This window comes from Sinohyriopsis cumingii, chromosome 7, assembly GCF_028554795.1.
Source record: "Sinohyriopsis cumingii isolate HCF-2022 chromosome 7, ASM2855479v2, whole genome shotgun sequence".
Taxonomy (NCBI): Eukaryota; Metazoa; Mollusca; class Bivalvia; order Unionida; family Unionidae; genus Sinohyriopsis; species Sinohyriopsis cumingii.
In genome coordinates this window covers 120,706,946-120,729,530 of record NC_142967.1, presented here as the reverse complement: position 1 = coordinate 120,729,530, position 22,585 = coordinate 120,706,946, and the positions used below count along the sequence as shown (strand labels likewise).

Genomic DNA, 22,585 nt, shown 5'->3' with positions numbered 1-22,585 from the left:
GAGCTACTCGTAATTTGGCGGTAAAACTTAGAGAGGAGATTCTAAGGAAAGACACAGCTTTGTAAAGGAAGCTCTTTGTGGGACAGAACTTCCGGTTTAGATAAGTCCCGAGTCTCTAAGAGGGGAGACGGAAGTAAGACTAGTAGAACAGTTGGAGTCGACAAGTTTAGTCGGTGTAGAGTTGAGGAGGAGGAGGAAAGGAAGTCTAGGACAAAAGGAGCAGAAGTAAAGAGAAGTCGAGGAGGAGAAGGAATTAGGAGAAAGTAGGGAGGAAGAGGAGAAGGAATTGGAGGAATAGGAGAGATGAATACACAGAGGAGTAGAATACAAGGACATGTTGGAAGCTATCTCACACTACAAATCAAATGATGCAATAGGCTATCACAGAGTCGAGCGGAAGGATAGTACTTGGGAAATTTTAATCATTTGATTATTGAATTGTCATTAAATTGTTATTAGCTGAATTTCACTTTATTGTATATTCAATCATTTAACCGTCGGCATTACTGACTGGGGATTTGAAATTTACAGCCCGCAAGCTAAATCTTCGTTCAGTAAAGTTGCGGAAATGAGCCAAATTTAATCATTAATATATAAATAAAGCGATTTAGCAATGGACCAAGAAAAAAAAAAAGAATCGTTAATTTACGCCACACATAAAATGTACATTTAAAAGGATGAAAGCGAATCCTTGTATCGAGGAAATATATAAATTTCAAAATGCCTAGAGCGGTGAACACTACCTGTATATATTGCAGTGGGTTGAGAAATATTTCCATCTGAGCGTACTGCTCCAAATCCAAAGGCGAGTGAGCCTGCGACTAAAAGGGAGAGCTTTACGTTTCAAAAAGTAGGTACAACTATATTCATCTAAATTTTCAGGTATATGTTAAAGAGATTAATTGATTACTTGTCAAAAAACTGCTCATCATGTCTTATGTCGCTAAAATCCGGCATAAACAGCTTAAAATGTAAAATGGACATTACATATATCTTTTAAATTTTTTGTTCCGGTAGGGTATGACTTTCTGACCATGATTCCTTTAATAAGAATACACCTGTTGCAAAATGGATTTAGTAAGCTGTCATGATAAACGACATATTTGTATTTGCTATACCTGCTGTAGTTCTAACATTTTTGCCTCATATTTATTTATGTTTCAAGAATCGATCAAGTAGTAAAATACGTGATGAGATGTGGTTTAAGCGGAACTGAAACACTTCAACAAACGTTATTATAATGCAAGAAATGGAAAGTATTGCTGTAAGAATCACATACATTAAACATTGATTGCTACATATTCTAAAACGTATATAGTGCTAACAAGATTTTTCACAAATCTGTGTGTGTGTGTGTGTGTGTGTGTGTGTGTGTGTGTGTGTGAGAGAGAGAGAGAGAGAGAGCATTAATATATACCAGGATGGTTAAACATTGCATCTTATTCTTGCATTCGATGATACGTTCAGTCTTTATGTGGGCTGCCTTAGTAAATAGGAAATTCACTAGATTCTATCAATTTCTTTTCTACGGTACACATTGATTAATAATTATTTGTTTTAGGATGAAAAAGATACATATAGCAGTCGTTGCTGCCTTTGTATGCTGTCAGGTTCTATGTATTCAATCGGCAGACCCTTACAAAAGGCACTCAACGCTTAATAATACCGACAATGGTAAGTGTAAAGTAATTTGGTCAGTTCTATTGATTGGATATGATATGGGATGGTATTTTGTATTGGTGTGTCCGTTGTAATGATTCCACACTATGTGGGTAGATATTTTGTTTATCTTAAATATTTTTGTAAGCTATGGCGGATGCAAGGATTTTGTTATTCTTTCCATGTTCACAGAGAGATTTAATCAGTGATTCAACAGTTCGCTTCTCAGTGCTGTATATTATAATCAAATGAATGCGTAATTAATGAGGTAGATTTGCTTGCTTAAGACACATAATATGCGCATCAAAACAGAAGATTTCCAACCCTTCAACGTATGATTGAAGAATCTCTTGCTCATGTCGAAAGAACAGTATGTAAACTGTTTAAGAGCGTGAAATGGAAACGATAGCTTACTGTGTACTGTTATCACTTTTGCAATTAACTGTTAAATCATACAACTGAATTTGCTACAACACACACACACACACACACACACACACACACACATATATATATATATATATATATATATATATATATATATATATATATATATATATATATATATATCGCTTCGTGATCTAAACCATTAAGATGTTTATCAAAGAAAGTTCAAGGCCATGTGGTTGATCCTTGCTTAATATAAAGGTCAGTTTTACCGAGTTTTGCTTTATACTAAGGGAAGAGTTTATCATAAACCGCCAGTTCATTAAGACGAGAACATTGGAACTGCAATATTGGAAAATTTAGTGATGACTGTTGCAATTAAAGTTTAGGTCTGTTTAGATAAGTCAGGTTTGCTACTATTTGTCTTCTTTCAGGGCAAGGATTCAAGATGATTACGAACCGTATAAATAGAGTTGAAGAGCCCATGCTGAACGAAGGAATTGATGCCTTGACAAGTAAGATGGTCAACTGTCTTTCACAACTAAAAATATTTCATTACCAATATTTAGTCTTTTGACACAAAATTTTGATAATATTTCTTTCGTGAAGAAGTTATACAAATTCCAGCTACAGGGAAAAAAGTATTAACGGAGTTTAACGATCCGCTTGACAAAGTTGATTGTGGAAGTCGTTAGAGTGGGAGCAAAATGAATTAGAGTTATAATGGATGTATGACATTTGATTATTCGACGACGGATCACAATCTGCTGATTTTCACAACGATTGGTTACAGTAACCTTTGAACATTCCGACGTTCAAACTTCTCGATGATCGCAAAATATTTTGTTCAATCAATATATTTAATATGTTTGGTTCGTCGGGAATTTATTGCGTAATAGTTGTATTTATTCTGATAGACATTCATTATTTTTTCGAACTATATACCTGCTAATGTATTTTTATGTTCACAATTTTATAACGTTCATTTAAGACAGTGATATTAGGAAAATTGAAGGATCGATAAACATCTGATAAATAGTAATTTCAAATTCTGGTGACGTAAGGAAACTCTAAGCGGACAGAAAATATGGTGCTGCACCAGATATCGTCGATTGATCTGCAGAGGTATACTTATCACAGATAAATCAGGAAAAGTGTTCGGTACAGAAGAACCCGAGCATACTCACGTCGGTAACATCGCCATATCGCTCACACGCTAAACTATCGGAGAGATCAGAAGGAAAAGACTGAAGTAAATGCTACTCATAGCTTAATTTAACTGACTATTGCATCATTTATATCGAGTCGCGTATTTATGACTCATCCTAAACTTTTGACAATCAAACAAGCTATTCAATGTCACTGAGGTAAAATGCAAACGGACGAGGATGTAGGAGCACATGATGCCGACAAATCCAACTGAGTAAACATCTGACGTCAACAAAAATTCACTGGGTTGCTCTTTTTCGACTGTGGTGCTAGAAACAAATCAATCATTATCATCGGATACATCGAATTGACTAATAAATTCATCGCGATGAAAGTATGGTTGGCTGATGGAATGTTTAAAGCTGTTCCCTCATTGAACTTCTAAATATATACGGTTAGTTGCCAGTCCGTAAATGGCTGTAATCCCGCTAGTATACTGCCTCTTGATGAACAAAACTTGGTGCACTTAAGCAATATCTAGTGAGGTACAATAGACACGGGAAAGGTATAGGCTGTTGCGTGACAGAGTCGCTCCTGTGTCGATTCCTACGGAGGACGGACGTTTTCAGCTTGCTCCTTGCAAGCATTTATCTGTTGCACGCCAAACTCGGTAACTCTTCTCTAGTATGTTTAACATTAATGCTTAACAATAAATATTTTCATACTCATATTTCTTATAGCTCATTCTATAATGTGCTGAATATTTAACGCTTATTAAATGCTTAGAAACATTATCAAACTTTTCGAAACATACATTTTATCACAGTCGGCAAACGTAGCGATGATCAAACGTGGTAAGTAACAAACATTGTGGTGATTAAACTGAAATCACATGTTGTGGTCAGGGCCGGCGCTACCATATAGGCAAACTAGGCAGCCGCCTAGGGTGCTGATTTCAGGGGGCGCATTTCTCCAAATTAACAACAGTTTTGAAAAAGAAATAAATAAATTTCAGTTTTATTGAGGGTCGTTTTTCATCCTGGTTTATTTCATACAGGGACAAATAATCGGGTAGATTAATCTGACCGAAACACCAGGCTAAAAATTACCCTTGGTCTATGCACAAATGTTGAAAATTTTTTTAAAAAAATTTATTGTCTATAAACTTTGAAATTGATATTTTCCGGGGGTAGGGGTGCACTAGAATCTAACCTTGCCTAGGGCGCCAGATAGTCTGGCGCCGGCCCTGGTTGTGGTAATCGTCAGTAAAGGCTGATTAAATGTCTAGTTATCGTTATAATATGTATTAAATCACGTGTTGGAATGTAATGAAATGCACGAATAGGCCAGAAAAGTAAGCAGCCAAACGTCAAATATCCGTTCAAAACAGGAGCATACCGAAACTTAGAATATATATGTACAAGTCATAGAACATGACAAAACTTTTCTTTCCCCTTTTAAAACAGCAACAGTAATATAGGATAGTCCTTTGGTTGATATCTTGGTCAAGATTGCCGATTATTGTATTATTAACCATCGATAACCTTATGGTCAGCAAGACAGGAAAATTGGAAATGCAATATTGGAATGTTGGGTAATAACTATTAGAGTTCATACCGATGGTATACAGGACATCAATGCAAATATTTAATTCTAATTCACTAAGTCAGTTTTAATAAAACAATTCTTCTTCCAGGCGAAAATATTACGGACATGTTGGATCGTCTTAAAGCCCATGTTGAGCAGGTCTTAAACAACGGAGGGATTGATGTCTCGCAAGGTAAAATGGTCAACAGTCTTTTACAGTCAGAAATGAAAATACGTTCTCAAAATGGTAATGTCTTTTCACAAATACGAGTAAAGTTTACATTATTGTTCATTGAAGTGATTTACAAATTCTTGCTCAAAGAATGAAAATGTCACTGGATAAAACTAAACCTTTTAACAGTCTTGATGACGGAAGTTCTAAATACTGGGAGTAAAATGCCTCGGAGTTAATATCTGTATGAGATAACAATATTGGGATACAATTCAATTTTAAATACGGCCAGAGAGGTAAGCAGCCAGAAGCGAAATCTGTCTAAAACAAGAGCTTCAAGAAAAAAAGGATATATTATACTTTAACATGGTACAAGAGCTTCAAGAATAAAGGATATATTATACTTTAACACGTTACAAGAGCTTCAAGAAAAAAGAATATATTATACTTTAACACGTTATGCATGGGTATAGAAAATGTTGATAATTTGACTGAAATGGAAAAAGACAGTGGGAAGAATGGTGAAAACTATGTGTAGGATTAACTGTACATATTTTAAAAGAATTAATCTCGCTTGGACTATTGTTGGACTGTATTTTGTTTTCTTTCTTCAGCCCTGCCAATTTTGGATCTCATATACAGCATTAGAGAAAGAGTTACTCTGGCTGTGTCCATTGAAGCAGGTAAGACAACTAGATTCCTTGTATTAAATACAATAGTAAATCCAAATTTTCAGTGCTTCATGGCTTAAAGGATGGACTGATGGTGTTACTTTGCAGAGGAGGTTAAGAGGTTGTCACGTGCCCCCTACGGAATTATTGCTAACCCCTGAGAAGGACAGACAATTAAAAGGTTAAATAGCTCCAAGCCCCCAGTCAGCAATGCCGACGATCTAGGTGTATAAAATATAAAACTAATACGGTGAAAGGTATAACAATTTAATAAATTATATCTCGATATTCACGATTACAGAAACATATTTCAATGCAATTGCTTCCAATCAATACAAGACCCATTCAAGCTGCCAGTTATTTCACGACGCGAAATTAAAGGTGAGAGTGCTTATTCCTGTGTCACTTCTATGTTACTCATCTGTAACATCCGCCTTATATTCCTTTGTCGGTAGTTCCGGTACCATTATTTCCATTCTCGATGCTCTCCTTGTCGGTTCTACCAGTACCCTTTTTTCCAGGCCTACTGCCCCTTTGCACAACGGCCTAATTGCACTTGCTCTCCTCGTCTCCTTCTCTCTAATCTTCGGGTGGCGTCCTATTCCACCAGGAAAGCTTCCTCAGAAGCCTTTATTCAAAATCTCGTCAAAAGTTCCTTGTACTCCCTTCCCGATCTTTTAAAGAGCGCACAACTTAGGCACTCTGTACGCAGTCTAGTGTCTTGAACGTCCCTATGATCTGCTCTCGCCTATGTCTAGACCTTAACTGATTCATTCACAATGAATGTAGCAGAATAATGTCTAGCTGCGTGAGAAACCCGCCCCCAAATTTGACTATCTTAGTTCTGGTTGGATACCAGTGTTCTTTTTTAAAACTGTCTTGGGTAGTATCACTGATGTGTTATAATGTCGGGTTTCCGGTCTCTAAGCCTTAGCGGACCGGTGAGATCACTGCTGATTGCAAAACAAACAGAGTTTTTCACCACCATGTCAAGGTTATATTTGAAGTAAGCACTGTTACGTGTTTAGGCTCGAATAAAGAGTAACACAGAAAGAGTGAAAACAATAAGCTTTTTAAAATTTAACAAATAATTTATTTTTCCGGAAAATTCTGTAAAGGTTTAAAAAAAAGGGAAGAAATTACCTTTTCAAGAATCAAATCCAAGAATTAATCTAAGAATAATCCAAGAATTAAATTGCAAAAGTCCTAGTAATAAATGTTCTAATAATTTTAAATTCGAATCCTGATGTAAAATCCAAGATGGATGACGATGAAATATCTGTAGTCATTACTGTGCTTATCTACAGTTCCTTGTAGAAATACAAATAATGGCACTCCGGTGGTGGAAATCCAAATTGAATTTGTCAGCAATATCTTTCCCTGTGTAAGCACTCTTCAGAATATTTCCAGACAAATAAAACAATTAATCCTATTTTGAATCCAAGTAATTTGAAATAAACAGCACAACATAACACTTTAACTGCCCAACTTCAACTAAGAATTATTTCTTTAAACCACTGAGTTATATGGGCTTTCCTAAACATCAACAAGGACCATGTGATCATGTTTATATCACATACAGAGAATATGGCCTTGATTAGACCAATGATTTTATTCCCAGAATAAAAATTTTAAAAAGTGTTTACTTCTTAACCCACGTAGGTTCATCATGACATTGATAACTACCAATCATTTTTAAAAAAAATAGAACTTTGTTTACTAATTCTGGACCCAGATCAGAATTTAGATCAATACTTGTTGCTTATAAACTAACAGTCAAGGTCAAACCATTTCTTGAAAAAAGTATCATCTATAGTGAATAAATTTACATTATAATAGCATATGATAGAATAAAAATTTTAAAACTGACAAATTAAATTAAATATAAATATTAAATCAGATATACGTTCGACGGTAACGCTATGGTTAAGATAGTTTCTTTGTTTAAGAATCGGTCTAAAGTCCTAATATTGTATAAGCACGTTTTGACATGACCCAAAGTACTTTGAATTACGAATTATATCAGAACAGAAAACATGTATAATATGAGTCAGGAATTGCTAGTAAATTTTCTCACACAACGTGACAGGGGTTTGAAAGAGGATGGAATATTGGTAGAGGAGATGAGGTAAAGTTGTAGACTGATCAGATTGATTACGAAGTTTTATTTTATATTTTTGGAATCACTCTATGTACAATTATATATGTGGCAATTTGTTGTGTTTAATAAATTACTAGTAACCGGAAATTGCAATAGAAAACAAATCAAAGTGAGGGCTAGATATATACAAAGTTAAACAGAATATGCAAACTGTTTCACAAATTGATCGTTAGTTGCGAGTGATGTGTGCGTAGTCTGAACGAGAATTGTATGTTTCTAAAGAGTCAATAATGTCTGGTGGGAGATACTCTAAATTAATGACTGTAGTATCCATGGTTTGACTGCGATATCATATATATTTCCGTAACAAAATATTTGAAAATGCTTAAAACTAATTTAGTACATTGTGAATAAAAAAAAAACATAAAAAGTCAGTTACTTTTTGTAAAAACAAGCAATCTAGCCAGTCTGATTTATCAAGCAGAGATCACATGTCAACGTGGGGGTCACGTGATACAAAATGCTCGAAGTTATTCTCGTAATATATAAATATGGAGAATGTAGTGTTATTTCGTTTTTGTATTTTTATTACAACCACTATACGACTTTCATTTAATTTTTATTTTTATTTTTTCTCTACAATATTTGGAAAGGTTGGTTGTTACATATGCGTACGGTGCTCATGCGACTAGCAATGCAAATCGCGAGCAACAGGTCACATTTCATCGACGACGTAGTTTTATCATGACTTTCAGCAGATTAAAGACATACCGATTTTACAACTCACAACTTGATCTAGCAACGTTTAAAGATTGCCAGGCCATCCGGTAAGCGGCTGCGCTTTGCCACCACCATGTTGGCCTCTTGTGATGCTGGACTGGTTTTCCTACCTTCCATGTAAGCAAAGATGTGGATATCGAGCTGACTTTGAAAATAAAAGTCTACTAGACAAATCTAATCACTGGGCATTTGGATTGACTCAGCATATATGTTTATTGCAAGCAACTAAATAATCCATACTGCACCCTCGGAATATTCGGTTAGAACTCGATAAATTTAAATCATGATCAGTTTAGTTACGACTCAATTACGTGAGTGTTTCGGGCGTTAAGTGGTGGCGGCAAATTCCCGGGTTTTCCCGACTTTCATCGATATTTGTGAAATTCCAGGACTTTTCACGGTCGGGGAAAATATATCATTTCTCCTGACTTTTTCCTGATTTCCCGGTAGCGTGGGAACCCTGATTATTCTAGAGCAAGATTTATTTATTCAAAAGAAAGAGCAAGAAACAGTTATCCAGAACAAGCGGCTGATATTCACGAGCTAGAGATAGATATTCCAGAGCAAAAAGGTTGTTATTCCAGAACAAGAGAATCTTCTTTTTGAGCAAGAAATAGTTATCGCATAACAAGAAAGAGATAGCTGCTCCATAACAAGACATAGTTACTCGAGAGCAAGAACTTCCTACGCCAGAACAAGAGGTAGTTATTTCCAGAGCATGAGATTGTTATAGTGGCAGATAGGCAGAGCCAGCGAAATCCTTGGAATGCATCGTAGGATTAATAAACTCTGGGTCACAGTAGATATCTTCGACCTCTGTGATGTGAGAAGAAAACTGAGGAGGGATCGAGAAAACCATGAAGGAGCAGAAATATACAAGGATATGAACAACAGTATTAAAAGGAGCTTAAAGCAAAGGACAGCTGGGTAGATGACCAATGTAAAGAAGTCGAGAAAACCTGAACCAGAATAACAGTAAAAAGGCGTAACGGTTGGCGTAAGACCTGAAAACAGAGTAACAGAACAAGGCTAATAATACTCTCACAGAAAATCACGAGATTCTCAACAGATGGACGGAATACTGTTCAGATCCTTGCCACAAGGAGACGTTTGGAGACCAAGCTGTACTGGAGTTCCCACTGACTACAACTGCGGTTGACCACCAGATCCTCAGAGAAAACGTAGAAGCTGAAGTAAAGGCATTAAAGAAGGGTAAGTCAGCTGAGATATAAACTATACCAGCAGAACTTTGTTGAAGCAGGAAGAACGTCTATCATCTCATTACTACAATTTGCATCAACATCTGGTAAACAGGAGAATGGTCCACCGCATGGACCCAGTCTCTGATCATCACATCAATCTACAGCTGTGCCAGAACTATCGAACAATCAGCCCCAACAGTCACCCAAGCAAGGGTATGTTTAAGATTATTCTCAACAGAATGAAACCCAAATCAAAGCACATCGTTGATGAAGAACTGGCAATTTTCAGAGCAGGATGTAACAATATAGAACAGATCTTTAATCGTAGAATCCTCTGTGTAAGGTATCTCCAGCATCATCAAGGCCTGTATCATATCTTAACTGACTTCAATAAGGCTTTCGATAGGGTAAGGCATGCAGCCTTATGGGTCGTCATGCTGATATACAACATAAACGCAAAACTAATCAGCGCCATAGGAAACCTGTATGACAATGCGACTAGCGCAGTTCTGGTCAATGACAACATAGTATATTGGTTTAGAACCACAGTAGGGGTCAGACAGACGTGCCTTTTCTCACCCACTCTGTTCTACATCTACCTGGAATGGATCATGTCCGATGCCTTGGAAGACCATGAGAGCAATGTGAGCGTTAGATGCAGAAGAATCACGAACCTTCTCTGATGTTATCGATGGCTTAGCAGGAGGAAAACAAGAACAGGAAACTTTAGTGAATCGCCTCAACCAATCGTCACTAAGGTATGGGATGGCGATCAGCGCTGTAAACACCACGTTAATGACTATAATCCGAGTGGCATTCAAAAGGAATTATGAGTGAATGGACAGAGGCTTTGCACAGTGACAAACTTCAAGTATTCGCATGATATTACCTCTGATAAATGTTCAATACCTGAAATCCTTTCCAGGATTGCTCAGATAACGATTGCACTTGCTAGGCTATTTGGAAGAATATAAACATTACGCTTGGGTCCGTGATCAAGTTTATGCCCTCCCTCGTCATGTCCATATTCATGTATGCATGTGAGACATGGACCCTGACAGAAGAAATAGAGAGAAGAATTCATTCTTGTTAGATGCAATTTCATCAAAGGATCGTGAAAATCTCATACTTAAATAAATGAATCTAGTGAGGTGGTGCCCATTATAATCCAATATGCAACTGGACCATATGAAGATCTTCTCACCACCGTGAAGAAAAGCAAAATAAAATGCAGGTAAGTCAGCAGAATTATTTTTTGTTGGGGGGGGGGGGGGAAGGAGGAACATGCAGAGGTCAGATCTTAAGCTTTACGGCTGCAGGCCAGAACCAGTTTGGAGGTGGTATTTGCACGTCTCTCGCTCATCTGGTCTATCAAAGACAATAACGGGACAAAGTGAGAGGAAAGAGATTAACATGGCATACCGAAGAAGAAATGGGAGAGATAACATCAAAGAGTGGACAGGTATACACTTCACAAAGTTCTAAAGAGCAGTGGAGAGTACGGCAAAACGAAGAGATGATTGTCACAAAGTCATCAGCCAGGTTACGGGAGAAATGAAATAAAAATGATATATAAGTTCAGCCCATTATAAACTTTAAGGAAATTATCTTATTCTGGTTTTGCACGATTGGCACATGCAACGAATATGCGTTAGTGATCTCAGTTGTAGAGTAATCTCTCTTAGTGACATATATCTTGATGCCCCTACGCCTGCCCCATAAGACATGGAAGCAGTTGTTAACTGGAATGCCTGACCTATAAGACGATATTTGTTCCATAAGACGTGAAAAGCAATTATCGTGTCATATTTAATGTACATGTTACACATTTCTGGATTATTTTTGGGACCCTGGGCAATAAAAATTGGTTGCAACCTAAGCGGTTTATGATGTTGCTTTTATACAAAGGAAAGCCAGTTCTATCAAGCGAAGACTTTTGACGATAGGCAAATTTCTTTCAAACTTTTGCACATGGCAGATAGTCTTCATTAACATCATAACTTGGAGTACATTACTCTTGACTGTCATTATTATTATTATTATCATTATTATCATTATTATTATTATTATTATTATTATTATTATAGATGACAACGTGGCGGGTAATTCCGACAACGTGGCGGGTGATTCCGATGATGACTCTCCTATCGAAAATAAACAGGATAACACGACAACTAATGAAAATATATACTAGGATAAGTCAGGAAAAGTCACAACAGGATAAAAAGGGAAAACAGGAAGGAAGGAATAAATAAGGAAGGAAAATAGAAGAGGCTACTCAGAATACCAGTTAACAATGTCTGTATTTATACTGTTGATCGCATTTATTTCTTTTTCTAACATTCTCGTTAACAAAACTAACAATAGATCAATTGTCAAATTTTTAAAAGTTGTATATTTTATTATTGTGGAAACATTTGATTTGATATTGGTTTTCAAATTGATGAAGTCTGTAGAACGCATGATTTGGTATCTGTTGTTTTGATTTCAAATTTACCTACTTTGTGGATATATTGTCTAATAAAGAAGATGATTTGGCATCTGTTGTTTTGATTTCAAATTTACCTACTTTGTGGATATATTGTCTAATAAAGAAGATTTCCTTTCCAAACAGATCCTTCTACGTGTCCGCCTCTATCTAAATATCAATTTCCCGCCCATGACTCAACGGTGTCTCTAGCTGCCAGTCTATCTGTCTGTCTGTCTGTCTATCTAATAACATTTCGCCGTTTATCAAACTCATCCGTTTGCCTCTTATCTCGTTTTTGCTCATATACTGAATTCTTTCTTTGTCTAACCACCGTCCTATCCAAACATTCTTCTGTCTAAATATCTATTGATATCCTAGATGAATGACCAAGCCATACTTTTAATCCAAACTTATAGTAATTATTGTTACTGTAAGTGAAATTAATGTAATTAGATTAAAAGGTTGTATCAGACCGTATTTTCGACATTTTAAGATCCTGAGAATCAGGAAATAGAAATTCAGGTCCAAACATACTGCTTGTAGCAAATTTGTATCATTACAGTTTTAGACGAATGTAAATGTTGCAAAGATTGTCGCTATATAATTATGAAAGTTATAGAACACCAACATTTTCGAAATCTGACCATGTTCTTGAGCCCGTTCATGTAAAAAATAAAAATGGAGAATTTATTACCTGGTTACGTAGACACGTATTTATCTGACTTAACATAGTCTTCACAAAATAAACTAGTTGAGAACACATGACGTGTTTACAGGGGCATGTGTTTGGCCGATTTAGTATATGTGTTTATAAAGAGACGCACAATTATCATACGATAATCGATTCAAGAGCGTCAGTGTCCGGTCTCACATAGGTCATCGATGTTTGTCCTTTTTTGACAAATATGACAATGAATTTTGAAATTTTCTCTCACAAATAATTCCATTAAATTAGCTTTATCTATCTATGTTTTACCCACTAGAACAATTGGACTAATTTTCAGAACAACGAGGAAGTAACATCGGGATAATTATATTAACAACAACATCATCAACAACAACAGCACTAATAATAATAATAATAATAATAATAAAAATAATAGTCATATTACTAATTGTCAAAATTAGAAAACATAAGTTTGCAACAGATATAACTTCTAGTAGAACGCATGAAATAAGAAAACATAAATTAAATCTTCATTTTTGTTATTGCCCGTAGTATATTTAATAAAACAAAGACTAGAAAAGATATATCTGTCAAGAAATAAAATGTATATTTTCAGTATTGCAAATTTAAGTAACAAACTGAAAACAGCTATATATATATGTTGAAATGGAAACATTTTCAAATCATTAGATCCTTTCTAATAAGACAAACATACATATTTCGATTTGTACACACCGATTTCATTCCCTGCCCACCAATTACATAGAATGCGAGTGTCTCACTCTACCATTGGTTATATATGTCAAATTTACTGCTGACGACACTTGCCTCCAAAAGTACATCTATTGTGCAGTTAAATGACTATTTATTTCCATGTATTATGTTGGTAGATAAAAGTGATTAATGCTAGATATTAAAATAAGGAACAGTTTTCCGATTACTAAGCAATGACAAAATCAATAATGGTTGCGGTAGATTAGGGTCTGTGCTGCTCTATCTTGGATTTCGACCATTTGTGGTACATCATAATCTTCCAGCGAATTATCAACGGTAGACCACAGTAATCTGTACACTGGTGGTACACTGGTAAAGACGGCACTTATCCCTTGGTCGATGGCTTTTGCAAGAGCAACGTGGTAAATACGTTATTTTTATTGAATTACTTTTTCTGATATTCGTCGACATACCGATTTTTAATAATTATGGTTGAAACAGGGTAAAAATGTTTGAAGGTAAAATGAACCGATATGTCAGTACAAAACAACTTCATCGTGAATACTTGGTTATATTAAGCATGTTATGATTGAGTTATTTATTGAGGTACATCCACATACCGATTTTCATGAATGTTTACGAAACTACGGCTAGGAAATTGAGGATGTAATGAAATAATAGAGGAAATACAATATCGAAATAACAATAAAGTTACGATAATTAACGATGTTTCTATATGCTGATTTAATTTTATGTAGACATACCCACATACCAAATTTCATCAATCTAGTAACCTGAATAATCATGTTAGATTAGCTGAAAATACAAAAGTCACTCAAGCGTTTAAAATTAGGCAACATGGACATAGCTTTCATACTGATTTTGCTATGTTACTCTCTCTCTCTCTCTCTCTCTCATGCATCAACTTACCACTGCTCATAAGTGTTAAGTGAAATATGACCCAATATACATAATAAAACGAATTTCACCTTTTGATGTAAATATACACAAACAGAACATCATTGAAAGCATATCCATCAAAAAAGCAGGGTAATTGTTACCTCTTTTCCAGAGTTTGAATATCACTGAAAACTGGTGTTTGTATTAATGTTTTAGCACATGTTAACCCATTTCCACCAAACATACATTGCATGCGCATCTGCTAATATAACTCTGTCACGCAATAAAACTGGGTGTCTGGGACCTATTTTCTAATCTTTATGGAGCACTTTTAAAGATGCAGATTAATGCCAATAAAGTAGGGATGCATTGTAAGCTCCCGGATGACTGATAGCCCTATTTTTCATAACCAAAAAGCTGAAGTGACCAACTATTCAATAAAAAATTCATCATCAGAAAAATTCAACTGAAATTCTTCGATAAAGCATATTATATTTTTTCTGTATTGTGGGCATGATCATAAAGTACCTCAGACGTAATAATTCAATTAGTATACTCTCATTGCAAGTATTGCTTAGGAACCAAGGTTGGCTCTATTGAGCAGAAATCACTTGACTCACACAAATATAACTTGACTTGGGTTGGCTCTATTGAGCAGAAATCACTTGACTCACACAGATATAATTTGACCTGGGTTGGCTCTATTGGGCAGAAATCACTTGACTCACACAAATATATTTTGACCTGGGTTGGCTCTACTGAGCAGAAATCATGTGACTCACACAAATATAATTTGACCTGGGTTGGCTCTACTGAGTAGAAATCACGTGACTCAAACAAATATAATTTGACCTCGGTCCGCTCTACTGAGCAAAATCACGTGACTCACACACATATAATTTGACCTGGGTTGACTCTACTGAGCAAAAATCACGTGACTCACACAAATATAATTTGATATGGTTTGGCTCTACTGAGCAAAAATCACGCGACTCGCACACATATTATTTGTCCTGGGTTGGATCTACTGAGCAGAAATCACGTGACTCACACAAATATAATTTGACAGTCATAGTCAAATCAATATGTACATTACATGATTAGTTTCTTCTTACAATTACTTTGATTTTAAATATTTGATAAGTTATTTTTTAATGTTTATTTTTCATAACTTAAATGCAATCACGGCTAAGATCATTTGGACGATTCCACAGGAACCTTCTACACGTACACAAAGAGAATTCATTACATATGATGTGCATATAGCCCGATTAGTTTTTATTATGCCAGTTAAAGCTTTTGACATTTTTAGCAATTTCTGGACTTCACAATTTTGGGCTAGACCGTTGGCTCGTAAAAATTAAAATGCAATATACATATTTCTATGCTTACCGTCAAGTAATTATGTGCGGTGAATTTAATGTTTTCATTGCATTTTCATGTCTATACAGTCTAACGGCATCATTGTTATTCCTCCGATAGCTTAACTTGTCGCGATTGTCTTGGTTCTCTTTCCGAGTTACTTCCCTTAGTCTTCCACGCTATATCGGACTGGTCATAGATGAACACAGTCCATCTATACTTTTGTGCTTAATGTGCGAACTTCATTGTTGGTTTCAGCCACATCAGATACATGCCGTTTACCCGCGGGAACGGGTTCGAAACCCCGTAGAATGCCGATTAGAAAGTTCTCAAACCTGTATGATAATGTTATTTAGTCGTAAAAAGCACCTATCGCCTTGCTTGCACGCAACAACCCCTAGTCATTCCGGATTCCTATGACAGAAATCAAGGTATATAGAATTAATTATGGAGAATTACAAATACAAACACAACAGAATGGAGAGTGATATCTCTGGATTCTACATGAGAATGATTTATAATATTAACATAATTTAGAAGAGTACATTCAGAATCTACTATTAGAACTGTGCGCGTGCATTTACCACTACTTAATGCGGATTCAAGTGAAATGCAAACTCGAAATAATTCTTAGTTTTTTAAACTGTTCCTGTTTCCATAGTATAAGAGGGCTGATTCTTTGGGGTATACAAGATGTCATATAAAGCCATTGATGCCACGACATCTGTCACCTGTGCTATAATTCATTTCCTGAAAGGAAGTTAAAGATACTGGTTAAGACCTAGTGGATTAGCAATTACTTGTGAAAGAATACATTCCACAAGACTATGCCATTCCCTTCGTGTATGTGGTCGTGGCTGCTTTTCTTGTATCTCATTCACCGGCAGATTCTATAAAGGAAATGTATCACCAGTGCATGCACAAAACGTAACAACTTAAACTGCATCCGTGCACGTAATCTCCACCGTGATAAAATTGTTACCATCAGAGTTGAATATGTCTTCTCTAACCCATTGTGAATCTACCTTTTTAATTTACCGAAAAGACCGTGAGGTATGTATCATCCACCAATATTTACGACTGGCAGAATTACATGACTGCACAAGTCTTAGATTCGACGCTTGGAAACAAGAGAAGCTTGTATACGTGCAAGAAGTCGTGTATAAGAGATGAAAGAAAGAAATCACAAACGTTGTTTCGAAATATGAATATTATTGCTGTACCATATAAAAGAGAAGGTCTAACGTTCTTGGTGACTTTCTCAGAATCTTCAAAATAAAGCTCGAGAGTTAAGACTGTATCCTTCGTTCTGAAGCTGATTAATGAAAGGTCAAGGTTGGGAGGTACTGTATCATCGTCATCCATATATCATTCTAACTTTAGGGCGAAATGGTTCAGGCAAAACTGGATTTGTCAAATATGTGATCGATGGTGAAAAGACTTGAGTTACCATTTCCTGCCTTCACTGACTTCCTTGTAGCCGAAACACATCGGATCTCTTGCAACAAAATGATGAGACTTCCTGTTTATCGATTTATTTGACAGATCATGTTTTAAAAAGAAGTTAAGAGTGAACCCATTCCTTACCATTCCTTGTGACAATGAGTACCGTGTAACTTCATTACCCTCTGACCATCAGTTCGCAAAACAGCTTTCTGGAATACAGCAGTGTGTACTAAATATGAATTTCTTCATCGCGGCCCTAGAGATATTCCAGTTCTGTCATCCACTTGGACGACATTCATGTACACAAGAACCCACGGGGTAGGCATTTGGTTTCCCAACTAGCACAGTCTTGAATATATTGATATCTAATGGTTACCTCCTCTAGAAGACGATATCATGAAAAGAAGTAATACTTTCATCCAGTTCAATAATGTGAGACTACACCAGTCGGATTTGGTATAGGATTTAATAGTGTATGCATGTTAGTTCGAGAGTTTAGGTCGGGGTGGGTGGGGTCGAGTGGTCTCCGGTGCTCTTCTTTACAGAGCATTCACATCTCACCTCTATCCTTGTGTGTTCGAATCTTGGCGCAGTAACGCGAGTATGTACAAAAGATCTGGCCACTAGCTTCCAATCGGTCGGTGGTTCTTCCTCCACCAAATATACTGTCCGACCTGTGCGGAACAATGGCGTAAACCAACAAAACCAAACCAATGAATGGTATGTGGACAATATTCTGTATGTTTCTTCCTCGACACAGTCTTAAGATCCTGCTAGAATATTTACTACTTTGTATGTGAAGTGTTTGCTTTGAAATGATGTCAAAATAGAATATAATTTAGTGATCACTATTAATATATAATTTCTTAGCTCCAAATAGTAGCGCTCATAGATGGTAAACTGACATTGTACTATATTATTGGAAATCCAGTCACATTCCACAACTTTGATAACATAGTAAATAAGCATGTGTGTATGACATTAACTGGATACTTGAACACGAAGAAGACTGGATTTGATCCTTTCTTTTCATTTGTTGCTATCTGAGTGAGTGGGCATTATTACAATGTTTATTTTTGAAATGTTGAGCTATCTAGTTTTTGAAAGAAATTATTTTGATATGCTTTTTCACTTCCTCTCATTGCACTTTGAATGGATGGTTTCTTTTCAGTCAGTGATTGTAGTATATAAAGCAGTGCGTTCACAAAGTCGTGCCATTAGAAAAACTGGAGAGATATAATCATTCATACTACTCATTAATACGATCACTAACATCCGTTCTTCCTTTCTCACAAACCTATTTACACCACTCACCTATTCCATAAACCCTGACCGAAGCGAGAGGCAGCTAGAACTAGTCGGCTGATGGATGGAACGACCAATCAATCATGTCGCTAGGGCATAGTGTCGCCTCGCCTCCCAAACTCAGTTGAAAAAGAACTCCCTGCTTCCACATAATCAGGTCCGTGGCCAAACTACCTTAAATAAGTCTTTAGAGTTTTAGTAATATGCGCAAATGAAATTATTATGAAATTAATAATTATATATAATGGTACATATTTTATATATACCAATTACAGAAAAGCTTCTCTTTCAATTAATCGGAACTATTCCAACCCTCAGTCTCTACAACGTATTGAGACTATCTAGTGCAAGTCCCTACTAGAATGACACCTAAGCCCTCAGCGAGAGGTTTATAAGGTGGTCGTACCAAGGACCGTCATGTCCAATATCTAATACATAGATTTATTACCCACTAATCGTAGGTAGCAATATAAATCCCAAAACAGCGAATACATACGATGGTCTAATTCCCAAGAAAATCATACCCAGCTGTACAACGTGGCAACCTAAATTGCTCAATTTTGAAAGTAAGCCATCAAACTTAGAGAACAAATAATGTGGTACATCTCAATACCACAACAACTTAAACGTGGCTCACAAAGATTACGGCGACATTAACCGGCCCATAAATTATTGAAATTATAAGGTCATTAAAGCCCAAATCATCAGGCACAGGGTGGCATGTTTTGGATCAACTAAACCTCAAGCCCATTAAAAGAACCAATATTAGGATAGTAACATATCAATCAATTAACAACACTTGCCCATTTTCGACTACATCTAATTTGTTTACTTCCTCTCATGCACAGAGATTCAAGCATTCCAAATTTCGGCAAGACGGCAAATTGAATTCTTGGATTATCTGGGAATTAAATTACACACCTGGGCACGGGAGATTTCGTATAGAGCGTTGTTACTCGCTCGCCCTCTCTCCTCCCTTGCAACAGCCAGCCATTGAATCAAATAATTTGTGGAGCACACACTAATGCAAGCCGGAGAGAAGCGTTTTAAATCAAATAGCCCTCGGTGTGGGCATTAACAAGTCGTTCATGTCCAAATGGGCGAATGCGACTTAAATGCTAAGATAGTTAAGTTAGTCTTGCCATTCAACATCCGTCCTGTGTGGAAGCAAAATTAGCTGGAGTGAGATATTATTTATCTTACGGCATGAACAGAACCTCCCTGGCCTAGTGGAAGACATTGAGTTGCATTCCAATAGAACAGTTATGAAGAGGGAAATATCCCGTCTCAAAATCGTCAAGGAGCTCTTAGTCACCGTGCTGCCGGAGGATGTGGAAAGGGATAAAACAGATTGAGAAGAAGCGAAAAGGAAGCAACAGAAACGGCAAGAACAGAGTTAAAATGTCTTAGTACCGACAAGAAAACATGGCGAGAGGGAGGAAAAGAAGAGTCTAATTTTAGACTATGTCTCTTACAAAATAGAATACGCCCCCACCCCACAAATCCCCTCTTCTGTGCAGTAAAGCCGTTGTGGTCCATATGGTTTCTGATTTTTATTTCTTCCTTTTTCACTCTGAATGTTGTTTCGCATCTGGCCTTAACCCCTTCCTAACTGCACTTCTTTTCAATACATGTATACACAACACATACGTAGATGAAATGGTTATGTATTTTACAGTAATTATCTATGTTGCTTAATGAGCTGTTTGAAAATTTCTTGGACTTGTAGTTTTTTTTTGGAAAACAACGTTTTAGGGTGATAAAGCTAGGGCATTTGACGTACACATAAACACATTGGTAGTCATGTTTATATGCAAATGCTGTCAACAAGAATTTTGGGTCATTTGAGTGAATTGTGCAAGCTTTAGTAACTGTTAGGACATATTGAACTTAGAGTTTTCGGACTAGTTATTCCCAACACCTGCAGGCCATATGGGGTCAAAGCTTTACATTAGAAGTTACATGGGGATCAATAGGAAATCCTATTTTAACAATGTCCATTGGTTTACGTTAGGCTTCTCATGGGCATCAAAATAGGATTAAAAATGGTAAAGGTTTATTGGTCAAATGTTTATAGAACCTAAAGATGGGGGTGGGCATAATGGAGAAAAGCGGCTATTTAACATAGGAAACGTTTATAGGGTCAAAACCTAAGTAGATCAAACATACTGTCCAATACTCATCTTTATTATCCATCAGCCATATTTTTATAACGATTCAACATCTTGCTCTCCTGCACCCGCTTTTTGATACACTATCCCAGATTATACCATCAACACACCGTATGTTGTGACCAAGACCCCAAACATACCATCCAACACTTCATGTATAGTGACTGGTACCCAGCCATTTACTATTCAACACCCCACATTATACCGTCAACATGAGATGTGGAATGACCAATATCCAACATACGCTATCCATAATGGCGTGTGTAATGGCCAACAATCAGTCATCTTGTATCTCATAACGTACACTGTACCTTCAACACGCCGTTTGTAGTTACCAAGACCTCGTATATACTATCCAACATGTTGTTTGTAATGACCAACCCCCAGTCATCTACTGGCCCACACCCCACAATTTACGATCAGCACGTTGTGTATAGTGATACCTACTATCCGACAAAATGGCTAGGGTGTAAAAGAAAGGGGATGAAATCATGCAAACGTACTCTCGATCACCCACTTTTTTAATATACAATCCAACACTCAACATTTTGATTACTACTCAAAACCCACTTGTATTCCAGTTCCAGTACCAATACATGCTATTCAAAACGATTTGTTATTTGTTTAAAAGCGTCACACCTTAAATGGAAAGAAACGGGATGTGCTGTAACGCGGATCGCTTACGTGGACATGAAAGAAAACAGTATTTTAAACAAAGATCAATAGGGAGAAAATGAAAGATCATGCCAGTGCAGTTACGTTTTGCTAAGTAAACAAGATAAAATCATTTTTTAAACGCTACGCTTTTAAATAAGCCAGGCTAACTGAAGTATCGACAATGAAAATGAAGAAATTGGGCACGTCCCTTCATTTATATTTACAAACACCAAAACCGTTAAGCATGATGAAGGTATTTGCACTCTGCGTCTTTGAGCTAAGGAGAAGAGATAGTCATACTATGTCTTTGAGCTAAAGAGAAGAGATAGTCATAGTATTTACTACATCACCTCTCTATTTTCCTGAGTACCTATGGTCAAATCAAGTAAAAATTCTAAGCAAAATCGAAGTCTGCGTTGATGACAAAAATACACACAATATTGTACACAGATAACGGAATATGTCCTTTGTAATGCCACATTTACGAATTCAGTTGATATCACATTAATTTTTATAATCTCTTTGATGTCATGATCCATAGATGGTTATCCATACGAATCAAAATATTGCTCACTGAGGGCGTTTGGAAAATAGACGCTACCCTACCCAACAGATTCATGGAGGATGGCTGTCGTCTGTGTTAATGACATAGTCTTAAACATATTTAGTTCTGGCTTCGACGACAAAGTTCATCATTAGCATACACCACACGATCCCCCACCCCACTACAAATTATGCACGAACTATTACTTACAAGAAAATGAAGTTCCCGGGTATATAATTTTTTTCGTCTCTTTTGTCACTGTCAATATTGCTTCGTGAGTTAACACGTGACGTTTTCATTGAAAATTTTAGTGAAGAAAGTCAATACATCGGTAGTCACCGTACTCTGTTGCAAGATAGCATCGATGCGTCCTGTCTCCAGATAAGTCAACCACTTTTTCAAAGTGTTCTCTACTAAGATGAGGGTATATGACACTTCCAGATAGTCATCGAGCTTCTCTTCTGGGCTCATCACCAAACATGTGTCGTGTTGTTTCTGACTAGGATAATCCATAACAATCTTCTATGGCTAAACCTTTGATTTCTAACCGCAAAACATGAAACTAAATGTGTTTCTTGTTCTGGTCATCTCGACATCACGACTGTATTTGTGCCTTCTTGTTTACTTGTAGTCTGTGACTG

At 36.5% G+C, this 22,585-nt stretch overlaps 1 protein-coding gene across 1 annotated transcript; it reads left to right on the top strand.

The window, feature by feature from the left end:
* Positions 1 to 779: 779 nt before the first annotated feature.
* LOC149796037 (uncharacterized) lies at positions 780 to 12,248 on the top strand. Its single transcript, XM_089964165.1, has 6 exons — positions 780 to 850; positions 1,562 to 1,674; positions 2,481 to 2,561; positions 4,892 to 4,975; positions 5,569 to 5,637; positions 11,796 to 12,248. Exons 2-6 carry the CDS (start codon positions 1,563 to 1,565, stop codon positions 11,900 to 11,902), a joined length of 453 nt encoding a protein of 150 aa, XP_089820291.1. The 5' UTR covers positions 780 to 850; position 1,562; the 3' UTR covers positions 11,903 to 12,248.
* Positions 12,249 to 22,585: the final 10,337 nt, after the last annotated feature.

What these genes read in the sequence shown, in the direction of transcription:
- LOC149796037 (XM_089964165.1), top strand. Translation starts at nt 1,563, where the DNA reads ATGAAAAAGATACATATAGCAGTCGTTGCTGCCTTTGTATGCTGTCAG. An exon ending in AGGAATTGATGCCTTGACAA is followed by an intron (nt 2,562 to 4,891) that starts GTAAGATGGTCA and finishes TTCTTCTTCCAG; the next exon opens with GCGAAAATATTACGGACATG. An exon ending in GGCTGTGTCCATTGAAGCAG is followed by an intron (nt 5,638 to 11,795) that starts GTAAGACAACTA and finishes TTATTATTATAG; the next exon opens with ATGACAACGTGGCGGGTAAT.